At 41.8% G+C, this 27,129-nt stretch overlaps 1 protein-coding gene across 2 annotated transcripts in view; it reads right to left on the bottom strand.

Annotated features, from left to right (window-relative positions):
- Positions 1-4,196: 4,196 nt before the first annotated feature.
- SLC9A9 (solute carrier family 9 member A9) overlaps positions 4,197-27,129 on the bottom strand; it is a 565,509-nt gene continuing 542,576 nt past the window's right edge. For both annotated transcript variants that reach the window (XM_074405917.1, XM_074405918.1), the window contains exons 15-16: positions 7,514-7,619; positions 4,197-5,870 (exon numbers count right to left, since the gene is read on the bottom strand). In XM_074405917.1, coding sequence (XP_074262018.1) covers positions 5,646-5,870; positions 7,514-7,619 — 331 coding nt within the window. In that variant the 3' untranslated portion in view covers positions 4,197-5,645. The remainder of the gene's footprint in view (positions 5,871-7,513; positions 7,620-27,129) is intronic.

Here is a 27,129-nt window from a genome sequence, read left to right as displayed (position 1 = left end):
GGGCATGCATCTAACTCCCTAAACACACTGCACATGTTCACTTCCCAAGAGTAAGGAGTGGGCAGACCACCCTAAGGGAAGAATCATGAGAAAGAGGTGGGCTTATAAAAGTCATAGGATCAGAATTAAATGGGGCACTTCCTTCTCTTTAACCTTCAGGTGACCACTTGTATCTCTTCCAAGTGTACCTTCCTTTCTCTCCCATTCTAAGACCTTTTTAAATAAATCTTCCATTCCTGCTCTGGAACTTGCCTCAGTCTGTTTTTCTGCTTTATGCCCCTCAGTTAAATCCATTCTTCTGAAGAGGCAAGGACTGAAATTTTGATGGCCCCTTACAGATAGGCCACCAGTAACTTGGGGTAACTCAGATCTTTTCCACTGGTAACAGTAGGGCAGGTGTGTAAGGTCACAAGTACAGCAATAGCAGAAATCAGTATTTCTGATTTTCTCCAATCTGTTCCTTTTCTCAGTTCCTGTTCAGTGAATGAAATAATCAGTCATCATCTAGACCTTAAACTTGGGGTAATTCTGGGCCCCTCCAGCTTTCTTAACTTTCATATGCAATCAGTTACCAACTTTGTAGATTTAACTCTGAAGCTTATCTAGATCCTGTCTCCTCTATCCTACCTGATACTGACTTAGTTACATCTCTTGTCCCCTCTCTCTTGGGATATTACACTGCTGCACCCCTTCTCCTCACAACCCATGTAGTTACTTCCCCTGCATAAAATATTTCAGTGGCTCCCCATTCTCACAGGATTGTGGCCCAGACTCATGTGGAATAGCTTATAGATCCTCTAAGATGCCAGGCTGCTTCCTTCAACTGGAGGGCTTTCACCGTACTGTAGTGATCCAGCTCCACCTCCTGCCCCACAGACCAGCACCAATTGTGTCTCCTTATCTTTCAAAAACTCTTACAGGCCTCACTCAAATGGGACTACTTGGGATTTCTTGACCATGCCTTCTTCCCCTTTTCCTTCTGCTATCTTGAAGGCAGGATGGCCCTCAGAATAGACCACATCTTCTTTCACAGCTCCTCCTTAATTTAGGCAGAATTCAGCAACAGTGCCCATATTAAGCATTTACATTTTTCTTTAAATTTATTTTAATAAACAGAGAACACATTCATATAGTACTGTTGTAGAAAACTGAAGTAATACAGATAAACCAAAAGGCATTCCTGATCTAGTTTTCCTAATCCTATTTTTGTGAATTAGACTATTCTAATTATATATACTAGATACACTAGTATATACTCTTATATACAATGTTTGCTAATTAGACTGTTATTCCAGGCTTTTTTCACTAACACATCTTGGAAATACTGCCATGGAAGTGCAAGCATATAGACCTATTTCTGTACAGAGTATAATTGCCACAGGGTATTCCCTAGTATTGGTGCTCTGTCATTTACTTAACTCTTCTACTAATTAATATTTTGTTTTTCCTTCTAGTTATTTAACAGGAGCTTCATCTCATTTCCATCTGGTATATCATAATTCTCTCCCTTCTCTCCTAGTGTTTTGCAGTCGCAAACAGTGCCATAATGAATATTGTTTTGTACACCTTCTTATGTACAAATGCCAAAGACTTACTTTTTTGAAAATACCTAAAAGTAGAAATTCCGGATAGAAGATTTAAATACATATTTAATTCTACATATCCTTGGCACACTTTTGTACTTGATAGTTTTCTCTTCTTATATGTTGGTAAGAGTTCTTTGTATATTCTGAGGAATAGTCAGTCTGATATACAACACAAAGTGTGTGTGTATCTATCTATCTATCTATCTATCTATATACACACATAAATATATATATATATAGTTCCCATCTTGCCTTAAAATTTGGTTTGTTTCTTTTGTCCTTTTCATATTTTTATGTAGCACAGTTTATTTTTTATGGTTTGCATTTGTCTTAGGAAGATTGTCCATATGCCAAGATTTATGTATTTTCTCTTTTTGTTCTGTGGTTTTGTTTTTTTGTTTAGCTGTTTATATTACTTGGAATTTAGTTTTGTATATGTTAGAAGTTATACTTAATTTTCTTTATTTTTCCAAATTCATAGGCAATTGTCCCCTTAATTCCCATCCCAAATTGAAATGCCCTTTTGATTAACTAAGTTTCTAAATATAAAAATTCATGGGTCTGTTTCTGTACCTCATATTTATGGTTTTCTTGATCTTGTTGCTTATTTCTGGGTCAGTACCACACTGTTCTAGTTAGTAGAGCCTCATATATTTTGCTATCTAATAAGAAATTATTCATTATTTTTAGCTCTCTTCTACTAGATGTTTAATGGATGGCACTGAGTCATTTGTCTGAATTTTAAGACCTTTTATATAGTTTGCATCTGTGTATGTTAGATGATATAAATAAATAAACCCAGAAGCTATTGGTACTGCCCTTTGTATTTTCAGAGTCTCAAGAAGTTTATGATAAAAACAGCTTTTCAGGTTTCTACTCCTTGGACAGATTAGTACTTGGAATGAGTTATTTCATAAGATTCTTGTTTATTCAAAACCAAATTAAATAATGCATATGTGATATGCAAAGCTCAAAAGGTACAAAAGGGAACAGTCACGTCCCCTAGTCCTTAAAAGGCAATGATACTACCAGTTTATTTAACCTGCCAGAATGGTCACACATCAGTCATCCCATTCTGCACCTTGGTGTTTTCATTTAACAGCAACATCTTGGAAATCATTCCATATCAGCACATACGCTGTTTTATAAAATGGCTGTGCTACGATTTACTTAACCCGATGGCAATTCATTTATTTTAGTAGATACTTTCATATGTATACTTTCTCGCATATCTAGAATAAAAAAGTCCTGCACATAAAATTGGTGGGTCAAGGGTATTTAAAATTTCAGCTTTGATTTATGTTGTTAAATTGCCCTCTAAGAAATTCCTTGCAATGTCATGCATGAAGACCCTGACATCACTTACCACCAAGCTTCAGACTTGCTCAGATATGCCCAAGTACCACAGGGGACACCATAGGGGCTGCAGCTGGGATCCCAGTAAAGGAAGTGAGTGGAAGTGTGTGTGCGTGCACCTATGAATGTGTGTGTGATGTACATAGTAGGAGGTTCAGGGAAGACCTGTAGGTCAATGAATGAGAGTCCTGCTTAAAGCTCTAGTAATGAGCAGTAGCATTAGTGGTTTGCGTAAGGCTCTCTTGCCTCATTAAAACTGGCAGTAAATAATAGGTTTGAATTTCACAGTCCTTTTGGTCTCAAAGCACAGAGCATTTCTTAACATCGTAAATTTTTAGCCTTACAACAGGAGCATAAAGGGAATTTGGTTTTCTGAATTGCTAACTGGGACCCTAGCCTCCGTTTGGGTCTTGGACTGACATAGAGGGAAGAAGGCTGGTAATCACATCATGAAACTGGAACACTGTCTTACAGGTTGGGTGAGGCACAGCTTACTCGATCTTACAATATCGTTCCTACCTGAAGTCGGCTGGGATACCTGCACCAGCCCAGATGAAATAGCCCTTCATTGTCCCCATTAGCAACAGCCCATGATGTTCAGAGGGAAAGAGATTTTTGTTTCTAAGTAGGAAGAGGGCTTTGCCTGTGGGGCAGGAAGCTATTTTTGCTACAACATCTTAGCAAGTTGGTGCTAGTTTTAGATCGTGTACCCTCCCCTCCCCACTTGATCTCATTTCCATCTGGTACGTCATATTTTTCTCCCTTCTCTCCACTCCTGCCCCTACTAATGTTTGCCTTTTTTGGGTGGATCTTTTCTTTCCTTGGCATGTCTTTCTCCAGACAAAGAGAAAGAAAATGCCAAGTGTGCCTCCTTGCTTTTTAGTGTGATAGGTACAGAAAAAAAAGATGAACCTTGTATCTTTTTGGCTTTCTAGTATCTCCTTCCCCTATTTTTTACAGCTTTTTGTGAACCCTGGTCATCCCTAATGGGAAAGGTGGCATCTGTGCCCTTCTGCTTGACTCAGGCTTCTCTTCTCTGGGACACCTCCCCAGCCCATCCCTGCTCTCTTCATTCCTTCAGTGACTTGTCCTGTTAGCCCCTTGGCTGCTTCTGGCCCACAGGATCCCTGCCTTTCCCATATATTAGCTTTCAGCGCCTGCTTCAGCCGGCACTCTGAGTACAAGAGCTTAGAACCACCAAGTCACCTGGAAAGAGAAAATGAATTTAAACAAAATATTAGCCAAACACAATCATACTTTATAACAAATATTTATTAGGATTAAGTCAAATTAGAAAACTTCATGTTCCACCACTTGTCATATTCACCTGAAATGACAAAATTATACTTAGCTTGAGTATAAAACAACTTGTTCATCTTGCCCCAGAGATTCAGTTTGGAAAGCAAAAAAATGGATGCACACAGCGGTGTGCCTGACACCACCAAAGTGAATGTTTAAGGCCTAACCGTGTTCAGCAAAGCATACATTACTCTTAAGCTTTGGGTCCAAGGAAGATACCATGCCCCACTTCCTTCAAAAGCAGACTCATCATAGCCTGGGCACCTAGGCCTGGAGCCTACTTTTTAAAAGTCTGATATGAACATCTGGATTTCAAGAGGCGCTAGGCTTGAGGTATCTTTATGGCTTAAAAGGCACAGGTCATGCAGCTGACTTAAAAGCTATCGTGTTGATCTCTGGAATGTAAACCATGAGCCATGCCTTGTAACGGGGAGTCCTGAGGCCCTGACCCTGGCTTCTCAGGGTAACTCACACATCATTGGCTCTACCCCTCTTGCTCTGCTCCTGCACTGCTTCTCAGGCGTGAATGCTGGAGTTGGAGGACAGGTTAGGGCTCCTGCACAGTCTGCTGCCAGGTAGAGAGCAGCACGGTCTGCAGAGTCCTACCTTCCAGCATATGGAGGGGGACCAGGAAGTGACTTGCATGCAGGCAAAGATAGGAAGGCTTGTTCTTCAGGTACACTGTGGTATGGGAGAAGAAAGGTGCTTTTTTGGAAGAGTCCTACGAAGCTTGAAAGTAGTGCTGCAGTTAGTGCAGGGCACATCCAGCCACGGGTAACCCCTCTGAGCAACGGGAGACGTAGCATCCAAAAGATACCAACAAGAACAATAGGGTCTCCAACTCAGTGTGGCTGCGGGAAGCCAGCAGCAGTGGGTACGGAACACTTCTCTGGGCTCTGCCCTGGGGTCACTGAGAGCAAATGGGAGTCAAGTCCTCAAAATACGAAACTTACCACTTACTAAATAGCTGTACATTCCCTTCAGCTTAGAAGCAAAATGTTTACCCTCAAACTTTCTTAAACTCTTCCCTAAAGGAGGGAATAAAATGCAGAAGAGAAGAAAAGGGCCTGGAGAGCAGCATGTGCAGCAGAAACGCCCTGCAGGCCCGGCACATCTGTCCCAGCCTCCAGCAGCTGCACTCCTGACACCCCCGTCCCCACCCCAGTCAATCCAGTAATCAAAATGGCTGCTGTCAAAAAAGTAAATTCAGTTGCATAATAGAGAGGGATGATAATAAATTCTCATTTCTTCAGGCATCCGAGGATCCATGTGACAAGGCCTTGATTCTAATTTATGCTCTTAATACATTTTCCAGCCTCTTCCCTAGACTGCCTCATCAGCTTGGCTTGTATTCCTCAGTGAGCCTTGCATTACTTGTGATTACTTCTGTCCTCTTCACACCAATTAATTCAAGTGGGATTGACCCGAAGTTTGCTCAAGCTTGAGTTCATAGCCTCCCAGGCCGAGGTCTCCCTCATAAATGTTTTCCTTGCCTGGCGTCTGGGGCGAAGCTTTCTGGTCCAGACCCAGCCTTGCAGGAGGACTGCAGGGTGAGGCTTGCTCCTGGTAATTCATGGCTAGTTCATCCTGGTTTACAATGCATTCCACATCATCCTCTTTTAGCTGTTCCTGGTTGGGGAAAGAGAGAGAGAGAGAGGTCGCTTCATGATGAAGGCAGAAAACAATAGCAGTCCTACAATGTGTCTTTTTAAAAAAAATAGGATTATGCTTTCCTTTCTGTAACTGCCCTGTCTGGCCTTGGCTGATGTTTCTGCTGCAGGCATGGTGCAGTATTTCCCTGAGTCAGCATTGAGTACCTGACGCTGTATAGCCATAAGGGGTCTCTAGGCCTGAGGATACGGGGTGTTAAAGACGAAGCATTTTAAAACTCTCCCTAATGGAGAGTTTACATTCCTCCTTGGGTTAAAGATATTTCCACCACTGGTATTAACTAGGGTTGACAGGAATTAGGAGTTAGCAGAGTCCTCTGATCTCAGACTAGGGGGAGATTCTCATGTTGGTTTTGTAACATTCCTACCTATCAAAAAATCCTCGAAACAGAGTTATTTCTACTTTTCTTTTTTTTTTTGAGATGGTCTCACTCTGTCATCTAGGCTGGGGGGCAGTGTCGCGATCTCAGGTTACTTTAACCTCTGCCTCTGGGGTTCGAGTGATTCTCCTGCCTCAGCCTTGCAAGTAGCTGGGATTACAGGTGTGTGCCACCACATCTGGCTAATTTTTGTATTTTTAGTAGAGATGGGGTTTTGCCATCTTGGCCAGGCTGGTCTTGAAGTCCTGATTGCAAGTGATCCATCCAGTTTGGCCTCCCAAAGTGCTGGGATTACAGGTGTGAGCCACCGTGCTTGGCCTCCTGTTACAGTTTACCTTAAAAGTGTGTCTTCTCAGCATATTTCTTGGGATGAGTATCACAAGGCTAGAAATGGCTGGAAGTCACCATAGTGGATAATGCCAGAAGCTAACTGGATGTGGCTAATAATTTTCTCCATACAGAGGTTCCCTTGAAAGAATTAAGATCCCGCTCTTCTCCCATTGGCTTGGGGAAGGCCATACTAAATTACTTGCAGAATGGGCCCTCGCAGGGGGGCTTTAGGGCAGTGTTTTCCAACTTTAGCCTGTCCAAGGACCACATGGAAGGCTTGTTAAAATACAGATCATTATTCAAGCTCAGAGTTTCTGAGGCGGGGCCTGAGAGTGTACATTTCTAGCAAGTTCCCAAATGAGGCTGCTGGTTTGGAGACTACTCTTTGGGAACCACTGCCTTACGCGTCTGCGTCCTCAACACCCCTGAGATGAGTTTGTGTTTGTGTACAGGGGAAGCCAGTTGGACACTACTAAGGGCACTTGCAAACCTAAGACTGCACACTCTTCCAATTCTCTGACCTCTGATTTTGTTGGTAATGATTCCAAGTGCCTCTCAGCATTTTTCATTCCACTCCCTTGAGCCATAAAGTACAGGCCTAATATCAAAACCTCAAAACACAGCAGTTTGTGAGGATGCTTCTTTTACATTTTCTAAGGTCATTTTATGGATAAAAATATTGGTAACAATAAAAAATTACATTTAAAAAAGAATAAGCCAACATCAGCAACAATTGACAAGAGAAATGCTTCCTGGTGCAGTGAATTTTAAAAATGCTTCCTCCTCAATCCTGCAAGTAGCAGGCTTTTTGAGGTTCCTGGGCTCATCAATATTCACCACGTCTGTCCTGCAAGGGATTTTCCCTCACCCCAGAGGCCTGAGATTTACTTACCCCATAGGCTTGAGAACTGGTAAGCAGCCTGGAAACTGGACCACACCATTCAGGTAATGTTGTAGTTAGTGGAGGACCAGAGTGAGTTAAAATTGGCTTCAGATATCTAGGAGGTCTGTTAAGGAATACTTGTCAAAAGGGAGTTAGGATTTAGGAATCTCACACGGCACAAACCTGTGTATGCTGAGACAGCCACGTTTGCCTTTAAATCCCCTACTCGCTCACTTAGGAAGCAATTTGCCCTGCAAAAATTGCTGTTTGTAATCTTTGCTACACACACTTTTCCAGCCTTCCTGATAGCCTTTAGCCATGAAGAAATGCTGAATGGACCATGCTGTGTCAGCAGTGTAAATGTCCTCTTCCCGTCCTGTCCCCGCAGCAATGTCTCATCTGCTTAGAGAATGCATTCTTCAGAATTACCTTAGGCCGGGCGCGGGGGCTGAAGCCTGTAATCCCAGCACTTTGGGAGACCGAGGCGGGTGGATCACGAGGTCGAGAGATCGAGACCATCCTGGTCAACATGGTGAAACCCCGTCTCTACTAAAAATACAAAAAATTAGCTGGGCACGGTGGCGCGTGCCTGTAATCCCAGCTACTCAGGAGGCTGAGGCAGGAGAATTGCCTGAGCCCAGGAGGCGGAGGTTGCGGTGAGCCGAGATCGCGCCATTGCACTCCAGCCTGGGTAACAAGAGCGAAACTCCGTCTCAAAAAAAAAAAAAAAAAAAAAAAAAAAAAAAAAAAAAAATTACCTTAAACGATAACATAAAAGATTGTATTTTCTTAAAACTGCACACACACATAGCTGAAACTGCCAGTAATTTTGCAAAGATGCAAGAGGTATTTCATAAAATGTTCAGTTATTTTAGAACTAGGTAGTGAATTTAGACTGTTTCCAAAGTACTTAATTTTCACTATTCAACACAGTCACTTTATACTTCATACATCAATGCATTTCGACACAAAATTATGTAAATGAGCTGGTGTGGGGTTTATTCTATTGTCTAGCACCTGTCTTTCTCTCTTCATCCCAAAGAGCTCTCACAAGTTAAGAGAAAAACTTGTTCATGTAAAGCCATTGTTTCCCCCAATCTATCAATAATGAAATCCCCAGAGACTGCCTCAGGTTGCCTTATTTGAGTTCTTTTGCTCAAAGGAAAGCAGTGGAATTATTTCACCATTCCATCAGAAATGACTTTTAAGCTTTATATTATTTCCTCTGCTGGAGAATATTTCACTGCATCAACTTTCCAAAAAAGCTATAATAAATAGGGAAAAGGAAAAAATGGAGAGGAGTCATCATTGGTTGGCTCATGAAGATCCGCAGTTGTGCCCAGGTAGTCAGGGCATGAGAAGATCTTGGAGATGCCTCTACTGGAGTCCATCCATAACTGGACAATCCCCATGCCATTCTCATGATGCCTGAGCATGTGGGCACAGAGGGAAGATGCAGCCCAGTGAAGGCCAAAGAATCTGCTTGCTTCTGGCTAGATGCATTTGCCACCAAAGCAGGGGATGTGCCTGAATGAAGCCTTGTTTTGATGTGAGGAGAGTGAATGGGAAGATGTTAGGAGGGCCTGCAGTTCCAATTGCAAATAGAAAAGTTGATCCCTCCTTTCAGATGAGCAGCTGTTGTGCCCAGTTAGGGATCATTTCGGTAGCTCATGCTTGTAATCCCAGCACTTTGGGAGGCTGAGGCAGGCAGATCACCTGAGGTTAGGAGTTCAAGACCACCCTGACCAAGATGGTGACACCCCGTCTCTACTAAAAAAAAAAAAAAAAAAAATACACACACACACACACACATTACCTGGGTGTGGTGGTGGGCACCTGTAATCCCAGCTACTCAGGAGGCTGAGATAGGAGAATCACTTAAGCTGGGAGGCAGAGGTGGCAGTGAGTTGAGATTGTGCCACTGCACTCCAGCCTGGGTTACAGAGTGACTCTGTCTCAAAAAAAAAAAAAAAAAAAAAAAAAAGATCAGTGAAGATATTAAAGTTCAGAGCCTGGTATTTTGCTGTAACATCTTATATCTTATAAATATATCTACAAATCTGAAAAGCTCTTGATCTGCTTTTAATTTTCATTAGTGTTATTTCCTTCATTTTATGTATGAAAGAATTGAGTCCCAGAGATAAAATTTTAAATAATCCAAAGGCTCCCTCTGCTATTTGAATCCACCAATATCACCCCAGGAGACAATTCTCAGGGCAGGGTCATGGTTTGCAACCAGCTGGGTTCTCTGGAGAGCAAAGCACAAGATCTCACCCCTACTGGGGAGCTGCAGACTCAGGCTGGGGTACGTGATTTTGCTAGGGTTTACAGCATGCGTGGGTCAATAAAAATGCCTGATTTACAGAGATGAGGTAGACAAGATACATGTACAACTGGAGTATAAATTTTAAACAATCCAGCCAATTTTATTTCCAGGTAGAAAGATGGAAAAGGGACAGCAAGTAAACAACATTTTTAGTGATGTCATGTAAAAAAAAAAAGTTTGTCAAGGCTATGAGATTGAAAGAGGCCTGGGGAACTTCTACTGAGAGTCTCAGTATACTGGAAAAGCCAAAATAATATTACAAAAGTAAAATATAAGTTTAGGATTGTGTAATGAACACCCTTAAAAATTCTGGATTAGGTATCTCTTTAAATCTATGTAGAGCAGTTTATTTATGGTTTCACTTTTCATAGTTTTAGTTACCCATGATCAACCACAGTCAAAAATAAATAAATGGAAAATCCAGAAATAAACAATGCAAAAGTTTTAAATTCTGTGCCATTCTGAGTTGAGTGATGATATCTCACACTGTCCATTTCATCCCACATGGGACATGAATCATCCCTACGTCCAGTGTGCCCATACTGTCTACACTGCCTGCCTGCCTGCTAGTCACTTAGTAGCCATTGTGGTTACCAGATCGAAAAAGCATAGTGTATATAGAGTTTAGCATGTGCAAGGTTTCAGGCATCTGCGGGGTGTCTGGGAATGTATGCCCTGCAGATAAGGGGGGGCTGCTATATAATGCTATTGGAGTAAATGCTTAAAGGCTAAATGTGTAGCTTTTAGTGACTGTGAGAACTAAACTGAACAGGACCGCTTGGCCCCCTCTGGGCAGGCTCCAGGATTTTGACTCAGACCCAGGCATAAGTGCCAGCCCTGCCATTTTACTGACCACATGGCCTGTGGCCTAGTTATTTATCCTCTGAGCCTCAGCCTCTGTTATGGATATTGACTGAAATAGCATACGTAGAAATGGTGATATGCCATTCAAATTTACTTGCTTAAAAAACTTTCTGAGTAATGCTTTCTTGAGAAACTAGTGTCTCGTTGTTCAATAATGACGAGGAAACGATACTGCAGGGAGATAAGAGCTTTATGCTCCAGTCATTTTGGTGTAGCACCCAGATTCGTGAACTAAGTGAATGGAAAATTTAAGGTGGTTCTACCCCTCACCATAGCAATTTTTGTTAAAAATTATTGTACAGGGGGCTAGCATGAGGGGATGAGTGAGAGGTGGGTAGAATTTGTTGATGCAAGACTCTCCTGGGTATCACGTGGCATCATTTTGCCTGTTCTGGTATCTCAGTAGCTGTGAGTCAAATGAGGCCTACCCTCGGTGGCCATGAATGGGATACACAAAAGCATGGTCCGCTGCCACAGAAAATGTGGAGCAGAGTCTGTTCTCCAGCATCTTGGTTTGGCCAGTGCTTGCCATATATTATGTGCTTAATGGATGTTTGGATTTAGAATATAGGAACATATTCAGGGGTATATGCGGGATGGAAGTAGATTCCAAGGAACTGTGCCAGAGAAGAATGAAGGGGGCAGATCATAGTGAACAAGTGAGTTTTCACAGGGATAGAAAGCTAAGAAAGGTGAAATCGAAGTTGGACTACTTGGGTCTGGGTTATTTGGCAAAGGGGACCTTAGGAAGAGTGGTGGTCACATAAAATAAGGTGATTTTAAAAACCCATTTTCTTTCCCTTATTCATTTGTTCCTTCATATGCTCACAGGTTTTTCTTTCATGCGTCAAGCTAGTGAGGAACAGAGACAAGGCACTCATACAAGGAAAGGAACCATTACATTACAGAATGGAAAATTCCCTTTTCTCCAAACTGTGGTCTCCTGAAGGCTGTCCCCTTCACCTGATATGGTGGCTCCTCTTAGATACTTAAGAAATAGTAGTTGAAACTGGGTGTGGTGGCTCATGCCTGTAATCCCAGCAGTTTAGGAGGCTGAGGTGGGCAGATCATGAGGTCAGGAGATTGAGACCATCCTGGCCAACATGGTGAAACCCCGTCTCTACTAAAATACAAAAAAAATTAGCCAGGCGTGGAGGTGGGTGCTTGCAGTCAAAGCTACTCAGGAGGTTGAGACAGGAGAAATGCTTGAACCCGGGCAACGGAGGATGCCGTGAGCCGAGACTGTGTCACTGCACTACAGCCTGGGCAACACAGCAAGACTCCGTCTCAAAAAAGTAGTTGAATTAATGAAGACAACAGGCTCAGTGAAGGTAAATAAATTCTTCAGTGGAAACTGCTGATTAGTTTACAGCAGAATTGGGCCTGAATTCAGGGACTCTTCTACCACACTGTGCCATCCTCCTTCTGTTACAAAGACAGTGAGTAATGGAACTTGCCTAACTGGATAACCGATTTGGAATCAGATCGGCTTCCCGAGTTCTTCATTGCTGAGCAATGTCTGGAAAGTGGCTGGATCTCTAGGGATACCTGAATTATTAAAAAGGAAATTCTTTTGATCTGTTTAAAAAACCCAACTGCAGATTTTGCAAAATATGTTTTTATCATCAGCTTCCAGAATGGGGAAGGAGGGTCTCCATAGGGTATTTTTAATATGACTAGTTTTGCTTCTCTAATAAGTTAGAAAGACATTGAGACAAAAAATGTTCAGCTATGGGGGAAAAGCAATGACTTTTCTCATCTTTAAAGGGCATGAGTTTGAGAATAGCAGAATGGTTCAGGAGATGTAAGTAAAAGCTGGAACTCTACCCAGAATTTAACTTGTGTGAAATTGGAAAGACAATTAGCAAGTGCATTTTCTCCTTTGGTCTGGGCTAACAACAGGTCCAGAGCTAAATTTGGTGTTTAGCTGAATAACATCCCAAATAACCTGGTAACACTGATTTCTCTCTTTTGTTATTGTTTACTTTAAATCATCATGTTTGTCCATTGGGCGTTGCTGAAACCAGTGGTTGCACAGCTTGCTTAAGCCTATGGCTTGTATGATGTGTCTTTGCACATGTTGGTGAGAAGCAAAAACACCAAAGATCCAGCTTCACAAATGAGCACCTGCTCCTTTGAAGGACTAAGAACTATTGTACCTATGTGGACTGAATGTTTGCATCTCCCCACCCTCCAACATAGCTAGGGCTATGTTGAAGCCTTAGTCCTCAGTGTGTTGATATCTGGAGATGGAGCTGTTGGGAGCTAATCAGGGTGGGGCCCTTATGATGGAATTAGTGCCCTTATAAGAAGAAATGCCAGGAAGTTTGTTCTGTTTCTCTCCCTCTTCCCACCTTCTACGTAGAAGAGGTCATATGAAACCATAGTAAGAAGGCCTCCATCACCAAGACCTGACCACTCTATTCTTTGAGTCTCCAAAACTGAGAAAATAAATTTATTTAACTCACCCAAAATATGGCATTTTGTTAAGGCAGGCCAAGTAAACTAAGACGTCACTTTTCTTGAGCCCTCTTTAAATATCTTTACTTTGAGAACCTGTGGAGCTGTGTTCTATTTTTCTCTGAATTTGCCTCATTATGAAAATATCTAGAACATTTGTTAAAAATTCAGATTCTAAAGACCACTCTTGGAGATTCTGATCCAGATCATCTGGGAAGTAAACTAAGACACTGCACTTTCAGCAAGCACCCCAGGTGACTGATCACTAAGTCTGGAACACAGTAGTCTCTCTGGAGTATTGCCCTCCGTATTAGATTCAAATCTTAAATAGTAGACCATGTTCTTTTTGTCTCCTTATGTCCACAAACCATCATTTTTAGGGTGAGGACAGGTATAAGGTAAGCCACAATCTCATTTGTCTCTGAACCCAGACCTATATAGTGGTCTCTGCCAGTCGTTGCATCTTGTCTGAGGGATGGGATAGATACTTGACTCAACAAAATGAATACTCAATGTTATACTTGGGAGTGGATTAACAAATGATCACATCTCAGCTTGAGGAAGAATACTTTGTACCTGTTGGGAGCATCTGCAAGCGTTTGTATATATAGACTTGGTACATGGTCTTGTTATAAGAATAAAATGCTTGTCAGCACAGAAGGAAAGCACATTCATCTCTGTGTCGGATTTTCAGGAATACTGTTTTATACCTTTTCATTTATACAGCATTTCCATATGTCTTAGTTTCTCTTTACACTTGTAGGTGGGTACTGTAGCCCCCTTTTACGGATCAGGAATTGTGTAAACGATGGCTTTTCCATTCTCTTCTATTCTTACCTCCATTTCTAAAGTGCTTTTAGCTTCTAGTGCCAGCTTGCTACCAGAGATGGTCAGGGATCAGTGCCAGTGGGTGGGAAGGATAAGTGCATCCTGGAGTAGATGTCAATGTTGCTTTCCAGGTCTGTACATTCCTGCAGAACAACCCGGTCCCACTTGCTGTGCCTCCACACTGTCATTCACACAACACCCAGGAACAGAGCGAGCAGAGAACACCTCAAATTGTCCACATCCTATTGCTCTTTGATTCCAATATGCAAATTGCACCCCTTCTCTTTTGTTTCTCAGGAAATGTGGCCCAAAAAGTGTGCTCTCCATCTTCTTGTAGGATATGTCAGTTTCTGTAAATGGACATTGACTGTCTTGCCTTCTTGGTTAAGGATGTGAGGAGCTATTCTGGTGTTCAGGGCTCAGGTCAGGAAGACTTTTAGAGTTCAGCCAAGAAGCCTTCCTTAAGCTCTTCTATTCCTCTGTTCTCTACGCTTGGAGAGAGAATTCAGGGAGGAACTCCAATTCTGTTTTGAGTGCTTGTAGAGAGAATGTGGCTGGGTGTAGGATTCTGTCTTTGCCGCAGCCACTCTATTTCAAGAAAAAGCTATCAAGATGGTACCTTCTCTTAGATTATCCACGAAGTTCTAGTTTATTAAAACAAGGAAAACGCAGGGACACTAGTTTATTCACATAAATACGTGAACATGTACTCCTTTGGCTGATAATTGTTACCTTTGGCAACTTGCAGGAAATTGCTCTGGACAACTTTAGGGGCAGAAAGGAAGCAACCAATGCTGCAATAAACACTGATGGGTACAGAGGGCTGCCTGGAGTAAGCCAGCAAGGAGTAACTGTGATGTGACCCCTGTAGCCTGGGCTGGGCTTCGCTACTCCCATGTCATTTGGAGAATGGCTCTCTCTTCAAGGCCAGGCTGGCGTGTCCCTTCCTCCCAGGAGCCTCCTTGGACCTGCTCAACTGTTTCAGTGCCTCAGTGGTTCCAAAGCAACATGTATATATCTGTCTGACAGCATTGATCACACTGTCTTGAAACTAATTCTTCACCTCTCCATCTACTCTTTAGACTGAGCTCCTTGAGGACAAGGACGTGATCATATTTTTAAAAAAGTTTTATTGTAAAATAAAACAGGCAGGGCATGTTGGCACATTCCTGTAATCCCGGCACTTTGGGAAGCTAATGTGGGAGGAATGCTTGAGGCCAGGAGTTCGAGACCAGCTTGGGCAACACAGCAAGACCCCATTGCTATAAAACAAACCCCTCCCCACTCCAAATCCGACAGTGTGGGGGCATGCACATAAAGTCCTAGCTATTTGGGAGGCTGAGCTGGGAGGATCATTTGAGCCCAAGAGTCTGAGGCTGTGGTGAGCTATATATTGCACCACTGTATTCCAGCCTGGGTGACAGAGCAAGATTCCCCCTTTCATGTCTCGAACCTCCCCCCGTCTGCGAGGTTTAGCAAACCTCACAAATCCAATGTACAGCCTAATGATTAAGGCAAGGAAACTAGCCAGACCAGGAAACAGAACTTCGTCACTCACTCCAAAAGTTCCTTCCACCTCTCTTATTCTAATCACAGCCCTCCCCTGGTCCCACAAGAAACTACTATCCTGATTTTATACAAATCACTTCCTTGAGTTTACAGTTTTATCACCCAAATATTCCTATGCAGTATAGTTTGGTCTTACCCATAAAAAATGTTTTGTCTTTTAATTTATAAGCTCCTCCTTTACCCTTTTACTTTCTTTACAATTTGTGTGAAGAACCTGGGCTATGTGACCTGTGGAATTTTCCACAGTCTGGATTTTGTTGATTGTAGATTCATGTGCCCCTCAGCATGTTCCTCTATCCTTGGTATTTCCAGCTGGATCCAGAGATCAGATTCAGGTTCTATTCTATCCCTTCAGCAAGACTCAAGAAGGAAATATTATCTGGCAGTCTCTGTGTGATCTGAGCAGCTGTTGATATGTAGTGCTTATATTTGCTCACTGGCAATTGCAAAATAGTAAAATTGTAATTAGCTATTATTTTCTTAGGTAGAATACTTCAGTAAAGAGAAACTTTTCATTTGCCCTATTAGGATAGTCAGTGGAACAGTTGGTATAGGAAAGGCAAGATAAATGCTTGCTTCATTTCATGTATTTATCAGCTTTCAAGATAACGATTTGTTCGCTATCATTCTCTGAAGATGATTCATTCTTTGACTCTGTTTGAACATCATTGTAATGAATTTCAATGTATTTCATTGCAGTTATTATCATTGTTGATGGTCATACTGACCCTCTTTGGTCAGTGGGAGTTTTTTCAAATTGGCTTGAGTCCTGTTGACATGATGCCAGTATCTTTACAACTTACAAAAATGTTATTTATTTATTAGCGACAGGATCTTGCTTGGTTGCCCAGGCTGGAGTGCAGTGGCTCTCTCATAGCTCACTGCAGCTTGCAGCCTTGAACTCCTGGGCTCACGTAATCCTCCCACCTCAGCCTCCCTGATAGCTAAGACAAGACTAAACACATGTACCGCCATGCTCAGCTTTTTTTTTTTTTTTTTTTTTTTTTTTTTTGTAGAAATAGGGTCTTGCTGTATTGGCTAGGCTGGTCTTAAACTCCTATAAACTCCTAGCACCAAAGTGATTCTCTTTTGTTGCCTCCCGAAGTGCTGGGATTACAGGCATGAGCCACCAAGCCTGATCGTATCTTTATAACTTCTTTATCATCTGTGTGACAAGTTGTTCTAGGCTTCTTTTATGTATTTCTTGTCTCAGACCTTAAGCCAACTATTTTTCCAATATTTCCTGTGCATGTGTGTGTGTGAGTGTGTGTGTGTGTGTGTGTGTGTGTGTGTATAAGACGGAGAGAAAAATGGTACTTCAAAACTACAATCTGGACACTAAAGATTGCTATATACAGTGGGGTGCTGGTATGGTGGGGTACTGGCAAATGGTTTAACAATGACTATTAGAAAAAAAAAGGCGGATTTGTAGCATTTCCCAATTTCCATGATGCATAAATACTCCTACCATGGCTGATTTCAAGTTACTGATCATGGAATTGAAAACAGTGTACAAACTGTTGGTGCAAACTGGCTTCACCATGCCACTGGTTATAGATCTCATGGGTTCTTATGAATATTTCCAATGGAAGTATTTTATTTTCAAGGACACAAAGAATAAGATGAGAATATTCCACAATCATTCATTTGCTTTTTCCTAGATCATAGACACAGCAATCTCAGAATACTGATAATACCATCATAATAATTACCTAAAACATTAAAACACTTTTTGCATTTCCTTCCATTCTGATCTCCCATTTACAAAACTCCTACAGTATAACTGTAGATAGTTGTCATATTTTTATATTGTCCAGACATACCAGCCATTACAGACTATACTGTTTTCCTCTTAATATCATTTAGTCCTAGCTAAATGATCAGGTGACTACTGATCTCATGACTACCTCTAGGCCTTTTGTCAATGTCTTTCTAGTCATCTTGATTGTCTGAAGCTTGTTCTTCAGAGTAGTTTTCAGCAAGTGCTCATGGGAACAATATTCCGAGGCCTTGTATGTTGATAAGAATTCATGCCTATTTTGAAAGTAATTTTGCTAGAAATAAAAGCATTGGCTTATACTTTGAGCACATTAAATTTATTTTCTTTTGACTTACAAAGTTGTTCCTGTAAAGTCTAATGAAACTGTTGTGGAAACTTTTTTCTACCATAAATCACATGCTTTCTCCCCCTCTAGATGCCCAAATAATTTTTTCTTTAATTTTGTTAAAACATACGTAATTTTGGTTGTTCTAGGTTGATGTCTCGGGTACACTGTGTGCTCTTTCAATGTACGGTTCCAAGTGTGTTATTTCAAGATCATTTTTAGGAGTATTCTATTTCCTTGCTTTGTGTTTCTTCTTTAGGGACTCCTGTTTTCTGGATGTTCAGTGTCATCATCTTCAATATGTGTCACTTTCTTTTGAATTATTTTTTATTTCTGATTAAAAATTTATCTTTCTCTTTACCTGATATTTCTCTTAAGGTATTATCCATTGTGTTTATTCACTTTTTTATTCCTTCTAATGTAGCCTTGATTTATTAAATGATTTTTTTCTTATTTCTGGAGTTTGTTTCCTAATTCTTTCATGTCTTGTATTATTTTCTTAGTCTCTTGTTGGATGTAATATGTTATAGTTTTTATCTATTTTATGAGCCTGTTTTTTGGCATGTTTTCATTGTTTATAGGAATATTATTTCATTCCACACCCTTGTTTTTCGTTTAATAGCTCTGTTATTAATTGACCTCTCTTCTGTTATTCACTTTTATGTGAAATTAGTTTTCCTGAACTTAGAGAATGAGGCAGGATTCAGAAAACTTTCTAAGCTTCAGAGTTCTCCTATATTTTTTTTTTCCACAGTGTGAAGTATAGCGGTTTGCATTATGAGCTTTCCTGCCATTTCTCTCCCCAGCCGATCTCGTCTGTCTCTCTACTGACCCTATCCTGTTTAATTCTGATTCCTCCATGCAGTTTCTTCCCACTATAGGGCTCTGTCTTAGGATGGAGCCCACGTGGATCCATTCTGAAAGTACTCAGGGGCCTTGATGACTCCAGCCCCGTTATCTTCCTTACCGAGACCTTCTAGTTACTACTCTTAGAGAATGTGAGAGCCCCCACTCCCTGCCCCAACTCCAGCTTTGAGGATGTTTTCAAAAACATTCACTACACTTTTCAGGGAATACTGTTGACTAATTAGAGGTTCTCCTGTCTTTGGGCCCGTCCGATGCTACTCCTTGGCTTCCTTTATCCTGCTGCATATACTTGTGCTCTTCATGGTTTGTCTCCACCGCTTGTAATTTTAGATTTGTGAGAAAACTTGCCCCCGGTTTTGTTGTAAATGTGTCTATTGGTGTTTGGTTATTTAATTGTTCTGTCTGTTTCTGTGTAGGGATTTGGAGGGATCGAAAGACTATGTTGGTGATGTCAGTGCCATTTTCCCAGAATCTTCCAGGAACTGCCATTTATCTGATCTTCTATCTTTGTTGATTAGTAAAGTGTCTAGCATATTACCAATGCATAGGAGAAACCCGGTCTAGTTAGATTTTTATATCGTTTTCTGTAGGGCTTGCTTAAGCTGACTAGGAACTGTCCATGAATCAAACAATGTAGCTTAGAATGATCAAGATGAATTTCCTGTATCTGAAGCCATGGTTCTTAATCTTCCGTGGCTGTGAACTTTTGTCTAAAAAACAAACAAAAAAAGCCTCCAAAAAACTGCCTACATGCAAATTATGACATATGATACCATGACATTTCAGAGTTTTCAGATGCCTTGAAACCCATCCATAACCCCTTAGAGGCCTGAGTTAGGAAACTCTGGTCAGGGGTGATTAAGTATTAAGAATGAGAACAGATTAAAGGCTGATAAAGTGGTATGCTTACTATCTTAGTTGTATTGGGAGTTAGTTTTAGCAATGATATCATCTATAGGATCTACCTATCAAATGTTAAGATGATTCTGTTTGGCTCCTCAGAGCCAGACAATCCAGGGACGGAGAAAGGGCAGCAGAGTTGGTGGGAAAAGTTAAAGGAAAGAAGGCAGTTCTAGGACACCAAAGTAACCAGCTTAAGTAGGGCAAATGGATGCAAGATTAAACAAGGGGCCATACTGGAATCATGAGGCTGGAGAAAACCTGAGAGTTCATCTGATCCACATCCTTGGGTCTTAATACAGAAGAAAGTCGAAACCCAGTGTTTCCCTACGTGTGGTCACCTGACTATCTGCATCAAAATTTCCTCTTCTGCTCATTAAAATACTATTCCTGGGACGTTGAAGCTGACCTCTTGGGTAGGGCCTGGTAATCTGCATTTCAGCAATGCTCTGAAAACCAATGGAGCAGAATGGTATCTGATCTCTTGAAGGGCTCTGAGTTTGGAAGTATTGCATCTATGAGCTGCATAGTGCCATGATAACAATACACATTTTGCTACTATTATTTCTACTACTGTTGCATCTTTAAAACTTTTCCCTTTGGACACACAGATCAACAGATTGCCAGGGATCTTTGCCATCTACCAGATACAGATGAAATCTATTTGTGCCATATGGAGTAGTGTTACATTTGGCTGAAGTAGTTTTGAAAGGAAACATTTCTGGAGAAGAATGCTGCTGCCACTTGCATAGAATGAGCCTTGGCTTTTGGTGGCTTTCTGGTTAAAGGAAGTGCCACCAGCCCTAGATGCCCTCTGCTAGCTCATGGTAACTTTGACGGTCACTTCCCTGACAGTGTGTTGGAGAAATGGACTCAGAGAAGCAACTGTGCTCCTCTGTTCCAAGTCTTCTGATTTGGGGAGAAATTTCCACCTGATTTCTCTCCCCAACACTGATTGGATGTGGTTCTATAAGCAGTGGAGTTTTAGCTACCCCAGAGCTCACATTTAAGATATGGGTGGCACCTCATCCCACATTCCGTGGGATACTCCCCCAAAATGGAGCATGTGCTTAAGAAGGGACTCATCCCCTGCATGGGAAAGGATCCCAGGGAGATATATAATCATCTCCCACCTTTGAAAAGATAGAAACCATTAGGTCTGTACCAGCAAGGGCAGTGTAGGCCCCTCAGGTTAGGATTCTCAGAGCACTAAGTCCAAGAGGAAACTACCTTCCGTGCTTACGTGGGGAGGAAGACGGCAAACACAAAACACAGAGGGCTGAGGGTCTGGCTGCTGTGACTGCCGCTCAGTTTGAGCAAAAGTCCCCAAATCTTTATGCCTCGCTTTTTCTCATTGCTAAGGAGATGATAGATGCCATGTTAGATCTGGTTTGGCAATTATTTGTAGATTGTGATTACATTGTGTATTAGTTTCATAGGGCTGCCATAACAAAGTTCATGAACTGAGTGGCTTCAAAGAGTGGAGATAGGCCAGGCACAGTGGTGCATGCCTGTAATTCCAGCACTTTGGGAGGCCAAGGCGGGAGGATCATGAGGTCAGGAGTTTGAGACTAGCCTGATCAACATGGTGAAATCCCATCTCTACTACAAATACAAAAATTAGCTGGGCGGGGTGGTGTGCATCTGTAATCCCAGCTACCCAGGAGGCGGAGGTTGCAGTAACCTAAGACTGTGCCACTGCACTCCAGGCTGGTGACAGAGACTCTGTCTCAAAACAGACAAAAAAAAAAACAAAAACAAAACAAAAACAACAACAAAAAAAAACCACACCAAAAAACAAAAACCACAACCTGCCCAACAGCCCCCACTCCCACCCCCCAAAAAGTGGAAATTTATTGTCTCAGTTCTAGAGGCTAAATCCAAGATTTCCGAAGGCTCTGAGGCCAGCAATCCTTGGTGTTCCCTAGGTGGTCGATGCTTCACTCCACTCTTTACTTCCGTTTTCACAGGGCATTCTTACGTCTTCACATGATCACCTTCTAATATGCAAATCAGCGATATCAGCTTAGGGCCTTACCCTATTCCAGTATGACCGCATCTTAACTAATTACATCTATAAGTGAACCTATTTGCAAATAAGGTTGCATTTGAAGTACTGGGTGTTAGGACTTCAACATGTCTTTGTTGGAAGAAACAGTTCAGCTCATAACACCTTCCTACTTCTAAGTAATCCCAAGTTTTCTAATTTTTTTTTTTTGTAGCAGTTAAAAAAAAGACAAGCTGAGTTTGAATCATAGCTGTGTACTTATTATCTATAAGTAGGCAAACTTCCTATTTCTTTGATCCTCATAAAATGGACATAACTAACAGTAGTGTCCTCATACAGAAGATGTAAGTGAGATAAAAGTAGATATACGTTCTAGCACAGTTCTAGGCACATAATAAGCATTCTGAAAGTGTTAGCTAACAGTTTTTCATTCTGTCCTTTGATTCAGAAATCTGTTTCAACCATCTCCAAGTCAATTTTTTAATGTAACACCTTCCACATGCCCTGCAGAGTTCATAACATTTCTTCTTCTGGCTTCTGGAGCCCTAGGAAAGACATTGCCAAGTTTCTCCCTGAAGATTAGTTTCTCTTCCTGGAGCAGTGCCTCATATGGAGGTAGCAGGGAGGCACTGCTCATCGTTTCATGACTGGTGTCACAGTGTCACAGCAGGATTTCAATTGAGAACTTACAGTTAGGGTCCTGTCACAGGAATGACCCATGTTTCCACAGAAGTGAAGTGCTTACTTAGAAGGTGGATGTCTTCACGTTGGGCATCAGATTTTTAATGTCAGTTTAGAGCAGGCTTTTTTAAAAAACAAAAATAAAAAACCGGATCTTGCTCTGTCACTAGGCTGGAGTCCAGTGGCACAATCATGGCTCACTGCAGCCGTGACCTCCTGGGCTCATGCAATCCTCTCCACTCAGCCTCCTGAGTAGCTGGGACTACAGGCACAGTCAGCTAATTTTAAAATTTTTTGTAGGGACAGGGTTTTGTCATGTTACCCAGGCTGGTCTCAAACTCCTGAGCTCAAGCAATTCTTCCACCTTCGCCTCCGAAGGTGCTGGGGTTATAGGCATGAGCCACTGGGCTTTGCCTAGAAATACTCTTTCTTATCATGTTCGTTTCTCCGGCCCCTGGGTGTTCTTGAAGCCACCTTCTAACTTTCCCAGACCCTATGGACTCTTGTCCTCCTGGCCATTTAGCAAATTCATTACTAGAATGCATGCCCTGCAGCTCTGTTAGGAAACAAAACTAGCAGACACACTTCCCACCCCACATTGTTGACTGTAAACCATGGAGTTTGTTATAGGAATCCAGGTATGTAACATTGGGTTGTTTTTCAGCTATGGAATGAAGACTGTTCAGGAGGCTTCAGAAACTCTATTTTCTTCAAGCAGACAGAAAGGAGAGCCCTTTGTTTATATAGGGTCATGTGTCCAAATAATCTCTTCTCCTTTGAGATCATTTTTTTTTTTTTTGAGATGGAGTTTCACTCAATTTCCGTGCTAGAGTGCAGTCACGCAATCTCGACTCATTGTAACCTCTGCCCCTGGTTCAAGTGATTCTCCTGCCTCAGCCTCTTCAGTAGCTGGGATTATAGGTGCTCACCATCACACCTGGCTAATCTTTGTATTTTCTTTAGCAGAGATGGGGTTTCACTACATTGGCCAGGCTGGTCTCGAACTCCTGACCTCAGGTGATCGGCCCTCCCAAAGTGCTAGAATTACAGGCATGAGCCACTGTGCCCGGCCAGAAATACATTTTACAACTGCTATTTAGTCCATGTCCCAGCATCTCTTCACCCACATACATAGAACACTCAAATACTTCTGTGATGTACTTAGATAGATTGATTCTGTTCTATTCCATTCCATTTGTCTTCTACTCTGTTTATACCAGACATTGGTAGCTAGTATCCACCAATATCCAGCTTTGTTCTTGCACGTACCCGAAGTAGGTGTTGCTCTAGCACTAATTCTGGCCAATGTGCTATGGTTATAAATGGCTGGCATCACTTCTACATTAAAACACAGGAAGCCAGCAGGCTGACCCTTTCCCTGTTACAGTGATTCAGGTGAAGGTGGCAAAGCCACAGATCAGAGCTGTCTGGATCACTGAGTTGCTACATGAAGGACATTTGCCCTAGAGAATCGTCCACATCCTTAGCAGCCTTTGAGAGCAAATGAAACTGCTTGATGAGCTACTAAGAGTTTGGAAGTGTTGTTACTGTAGTGTAGTCTAACCTATTCTCATACGGTATTTTGTTTCATTAAAAAAAAAATGCTGGTCCTGAGTTACTGAAATGATTCCACGACCCATTATGGATAGTCACATACAGTTTGAAAATCATTTTCCCACAGAATCAGGCACATCTGTAGCCCTAAAATGGAGACAGAGACCACCACAGAGGAAGGAAAGCACATGCCAGCATTGCCTTCCCTTGGGGTCCCAACTCTCTGGGATGAGTTGACTTGAGGACTCCATGGTGACTGCAGAGAATTAGACTGCAAGTGATTGGCAGGGGAGGTACCAGGAACTAGTTTCAAAACTGAGTGGTGGACTTTGTCTTTCTGTAGAACAAGATTCAGGCCTCATGGATCGTGTGTTTTGTCAATAGGCCTATGTGCATTGCGAATGCAGACTACAAGTGTATCCTACTTTTTACTAAAAGAAACTGCAGTACAAATGCATGATTGCTATTACTGTGCTCAAGTGGTTGAGAACAGAGGCCTCCATCGTGGTTATGTCCTTGGCTAGATATAAGAACTACACTGCCCTCCATTGATGCTGTCCCACTACCCTTCCTATCTCTTATTCCCCACACCCTTTCACAAACCTTAATTTCTGATAAAGGGGAATTGGGCTCAATGTCACTTATGTTTCCCCATCCCTCTGGGCCTTTGCAAATGCTGTTCCCTCCATTTGGACAGCTTTTCTTGTCACCTCGGCTCTTGGAAATCCTAAATCCATTCAATATAGCTGTACTGTCATTGCCTGTGAAGTCCCGTTGATCTTTTAGCTACCACTCTCCTAGGACTTGTCACTCTCTTACACTCTAATTATTCAAGTACAGTTCTCTTCCCATTGCACCTTGAACCAGAGAGCTGCTTCTCTTATCTTTATTCATCGTGGGGCTCCACATGAGCAATAAGCATAAAACATACCCCCAAACCTACAGCCCACTCAGAAAAAATAAGATGGATTTACTAAGGTTGACCTGGAAGTCCTTTTTCAACTATTGAGTTTCCCATACCCACCAAATACTTGACAGACTTTTTATCTTTGCATGTTTTGTTTCTATTACCAGAAATGTCCATCTTTACTTTGTTTTTCTGGGAAGCCCCATTTATTCTTGAAACCTGTTGCATAGTTTGTTACCTACCTACTCAATATCCAGTCTGTTTCTCCTCCTTACAATATAAGCCTGAATCTATATTCTATTTCCTCCGAGTGGGTGGCCGAGAAAATAAAGTTCTTAAGTGGAATTTCTAGAGAAGCCACTTAAAGCATCAATGTTGTCCTTTCAGTCTTCCTGTCTGGAACTGAAATGGACTGTCTGAGGCTCCAGCAGCCATTTTGGGGCCAAGAAGCAACCTTGAGGATAGAAACTATATAACAAGATAAAGAAGAAAGATAGGACTGTGGTGACATCATGGAGCTTAGTTACCAGCTAAAGATTATCTAATACCAGACTTCTTTTACTGAGATTAAACACCACTATTTTCATTAATCCATGCTTATTTGGATTTTTCTAAGTAGTCAGATATAGTCCTGATGGATACTGGATATATGACCCAACTCCAATAGTACATCTTCCTTGTCACTATTCCTGCACCCCAACCACAGGATTTTTTCATTGTGGTTTCCACTTGCACCGGAAACCTGCACCTTATTTTGGACTTAGTTGGTAGTAATATAGTCAGGAAATGGCAAGAGACAGTGGCCTTAGGGACAGGAGTATAGGAGACAGGTGGGCACTGGGCTGGACACTGGAAGGAAAGGTGGGAAACAGCAGCCATGGATCTCAGCCTGTCTGGATTTCCCTAGGGCAGTTCTTGTTTGCCCTCATCCTTTCCTGTGTACACAATCTCACTCTCCCTGGAAAGCCTTAGAGGAGACTGCCTGCATTAGAAATGCTTTACATTGCCCTCGGGCCTCACTGAGAGGCAAAGCTGCTCTCCTGAGACCGGGTATTGCAGATAACTGGCTCCTCGAGCACACCTGTGAGTCTCTCCTGCAAGCCCCAACCCTGTCCCCTTGGTCCTCCCAAACCACTCTGAAAGGGTCCGTCACTCTTGTGTTGCAAGATTAAATGAATGTGCTTTTAGGATAAGATGCTTTGAGGCCCAAGATCAAAGTCTTCACTGCCCGAGGTCTAGACCCCTTTCAGCATGATTATAAAACCTCCCTTTGGGGTGAATTATGGGTGCAAACAGAAAGTCCTGCCCATATCTACCGTATCAACACATCTTCTCAGGAGGAAAGCTCAGATGGCTACTTGAAAACTGGGATGTTGAGAAAATGGAAAGATGTGCTTTCTACTAAAACTACTCCAGTTTTATTGGCATGAACAAGTATGATCCTTTGGCTAAATAAAGCCACCAGAGAGCAAGCGAAACCATTATTCATGATATGATTATTCTCTCTTTGTAAAAATAAAATGTTTTCATAGTTTGTTGTATATCCACTTTAATAAACAGTTCCAGGATCTTTTTTTTTTTCTTTTAATTTGGTAAGGCATAGATCTGGATGTAAGCCAAACCCATGGCAGGAGGTGTTCTGCTTGCCTTGCCACAGAAAAGCAAGAGAAGGCACCGAGTCGTTCTACAATTTCACTCTCCTAAATCAAACCTTCCATTTACCATGATTATTTGCCATTGCTTTGTAATTGTGAACAGACAGCCGTGTGGAGCTGGAAGTCTATTCATTCTTTAAAGTGACATAAAGTGGCACTTGGAGTCCCAAATGATAATTGTTCTTTTCTCCTTGTTAATATCCAACTGCTGTTAGTTCTGTGAAAGAAGATTCATTTAATGCCAGCTCCAAAAATTTCTGTGGGATTTGGTCCTTTCTATTTTTTTTGAAACCCAGTTTGAAATCACTCTCAGGAGTTGGGAAGGCTGCATTTATTGTAATCTTCAGCCAGAATTCATCTTTAAATATTTTAGCAGAATGGAGAATTTTCCCTCATTTACATCCCGCTACTACCATAGTGGCCATGGGTGGGAAGTATTGGCAGTTTCTCAAATATAATTTCTTTGTAGACATTTCCAACTCAACCTGAGTCTTAGGAAACTGGAATCTGGAAAGGAAACTAGATCTTATGAGATTTCCACTTCAACCTAATAGGACCTCAGTGTCTAGACAATCTCCTAACCATTTAGCCACTTTTTTGAAAATCTTGAAGTCCTATGGGAACCAGCATGCAATGCTGGGAGCATCTCTGCTATTCAGCCATGTGTTTAGGGGCTTCCCCTACCTGACAATGAAGTGGTCATTTATGGGTAATCGTCCAAGTACAGCAATACTTCCTGATGACAAAATGAATGATACAAACAGCTGCATCCTTTGGATCTATGTGAAGTTTCAAATCTCTTTGATACTCCTATTGATATAGCACAAATCGGGCTAGGGAAGGTAAATATGCTGATAGCCAATGGTCCTTTCCATAGTATTCATCCACACTATGGATGAGG

Source organism: Saimiri boliviensis, chromosome 9 (assembly GCF_048565385.1).
Source record: "Saimiri boliviensis isolate mSaiBol1 chromosome 9, mSaiBol1.pri, whole genome shotgun sequence".
Lineage (NCBI taxonomy): Eukaryota > Metazoa > Chordata > Mammalia > Primates > Cebidae > Saimiri > Saimiri boliviensis.
Note: the sequence above shows the minus strand (reverse complement) of the source record. Positions and strands in the feature narration are given on the sequence as shown.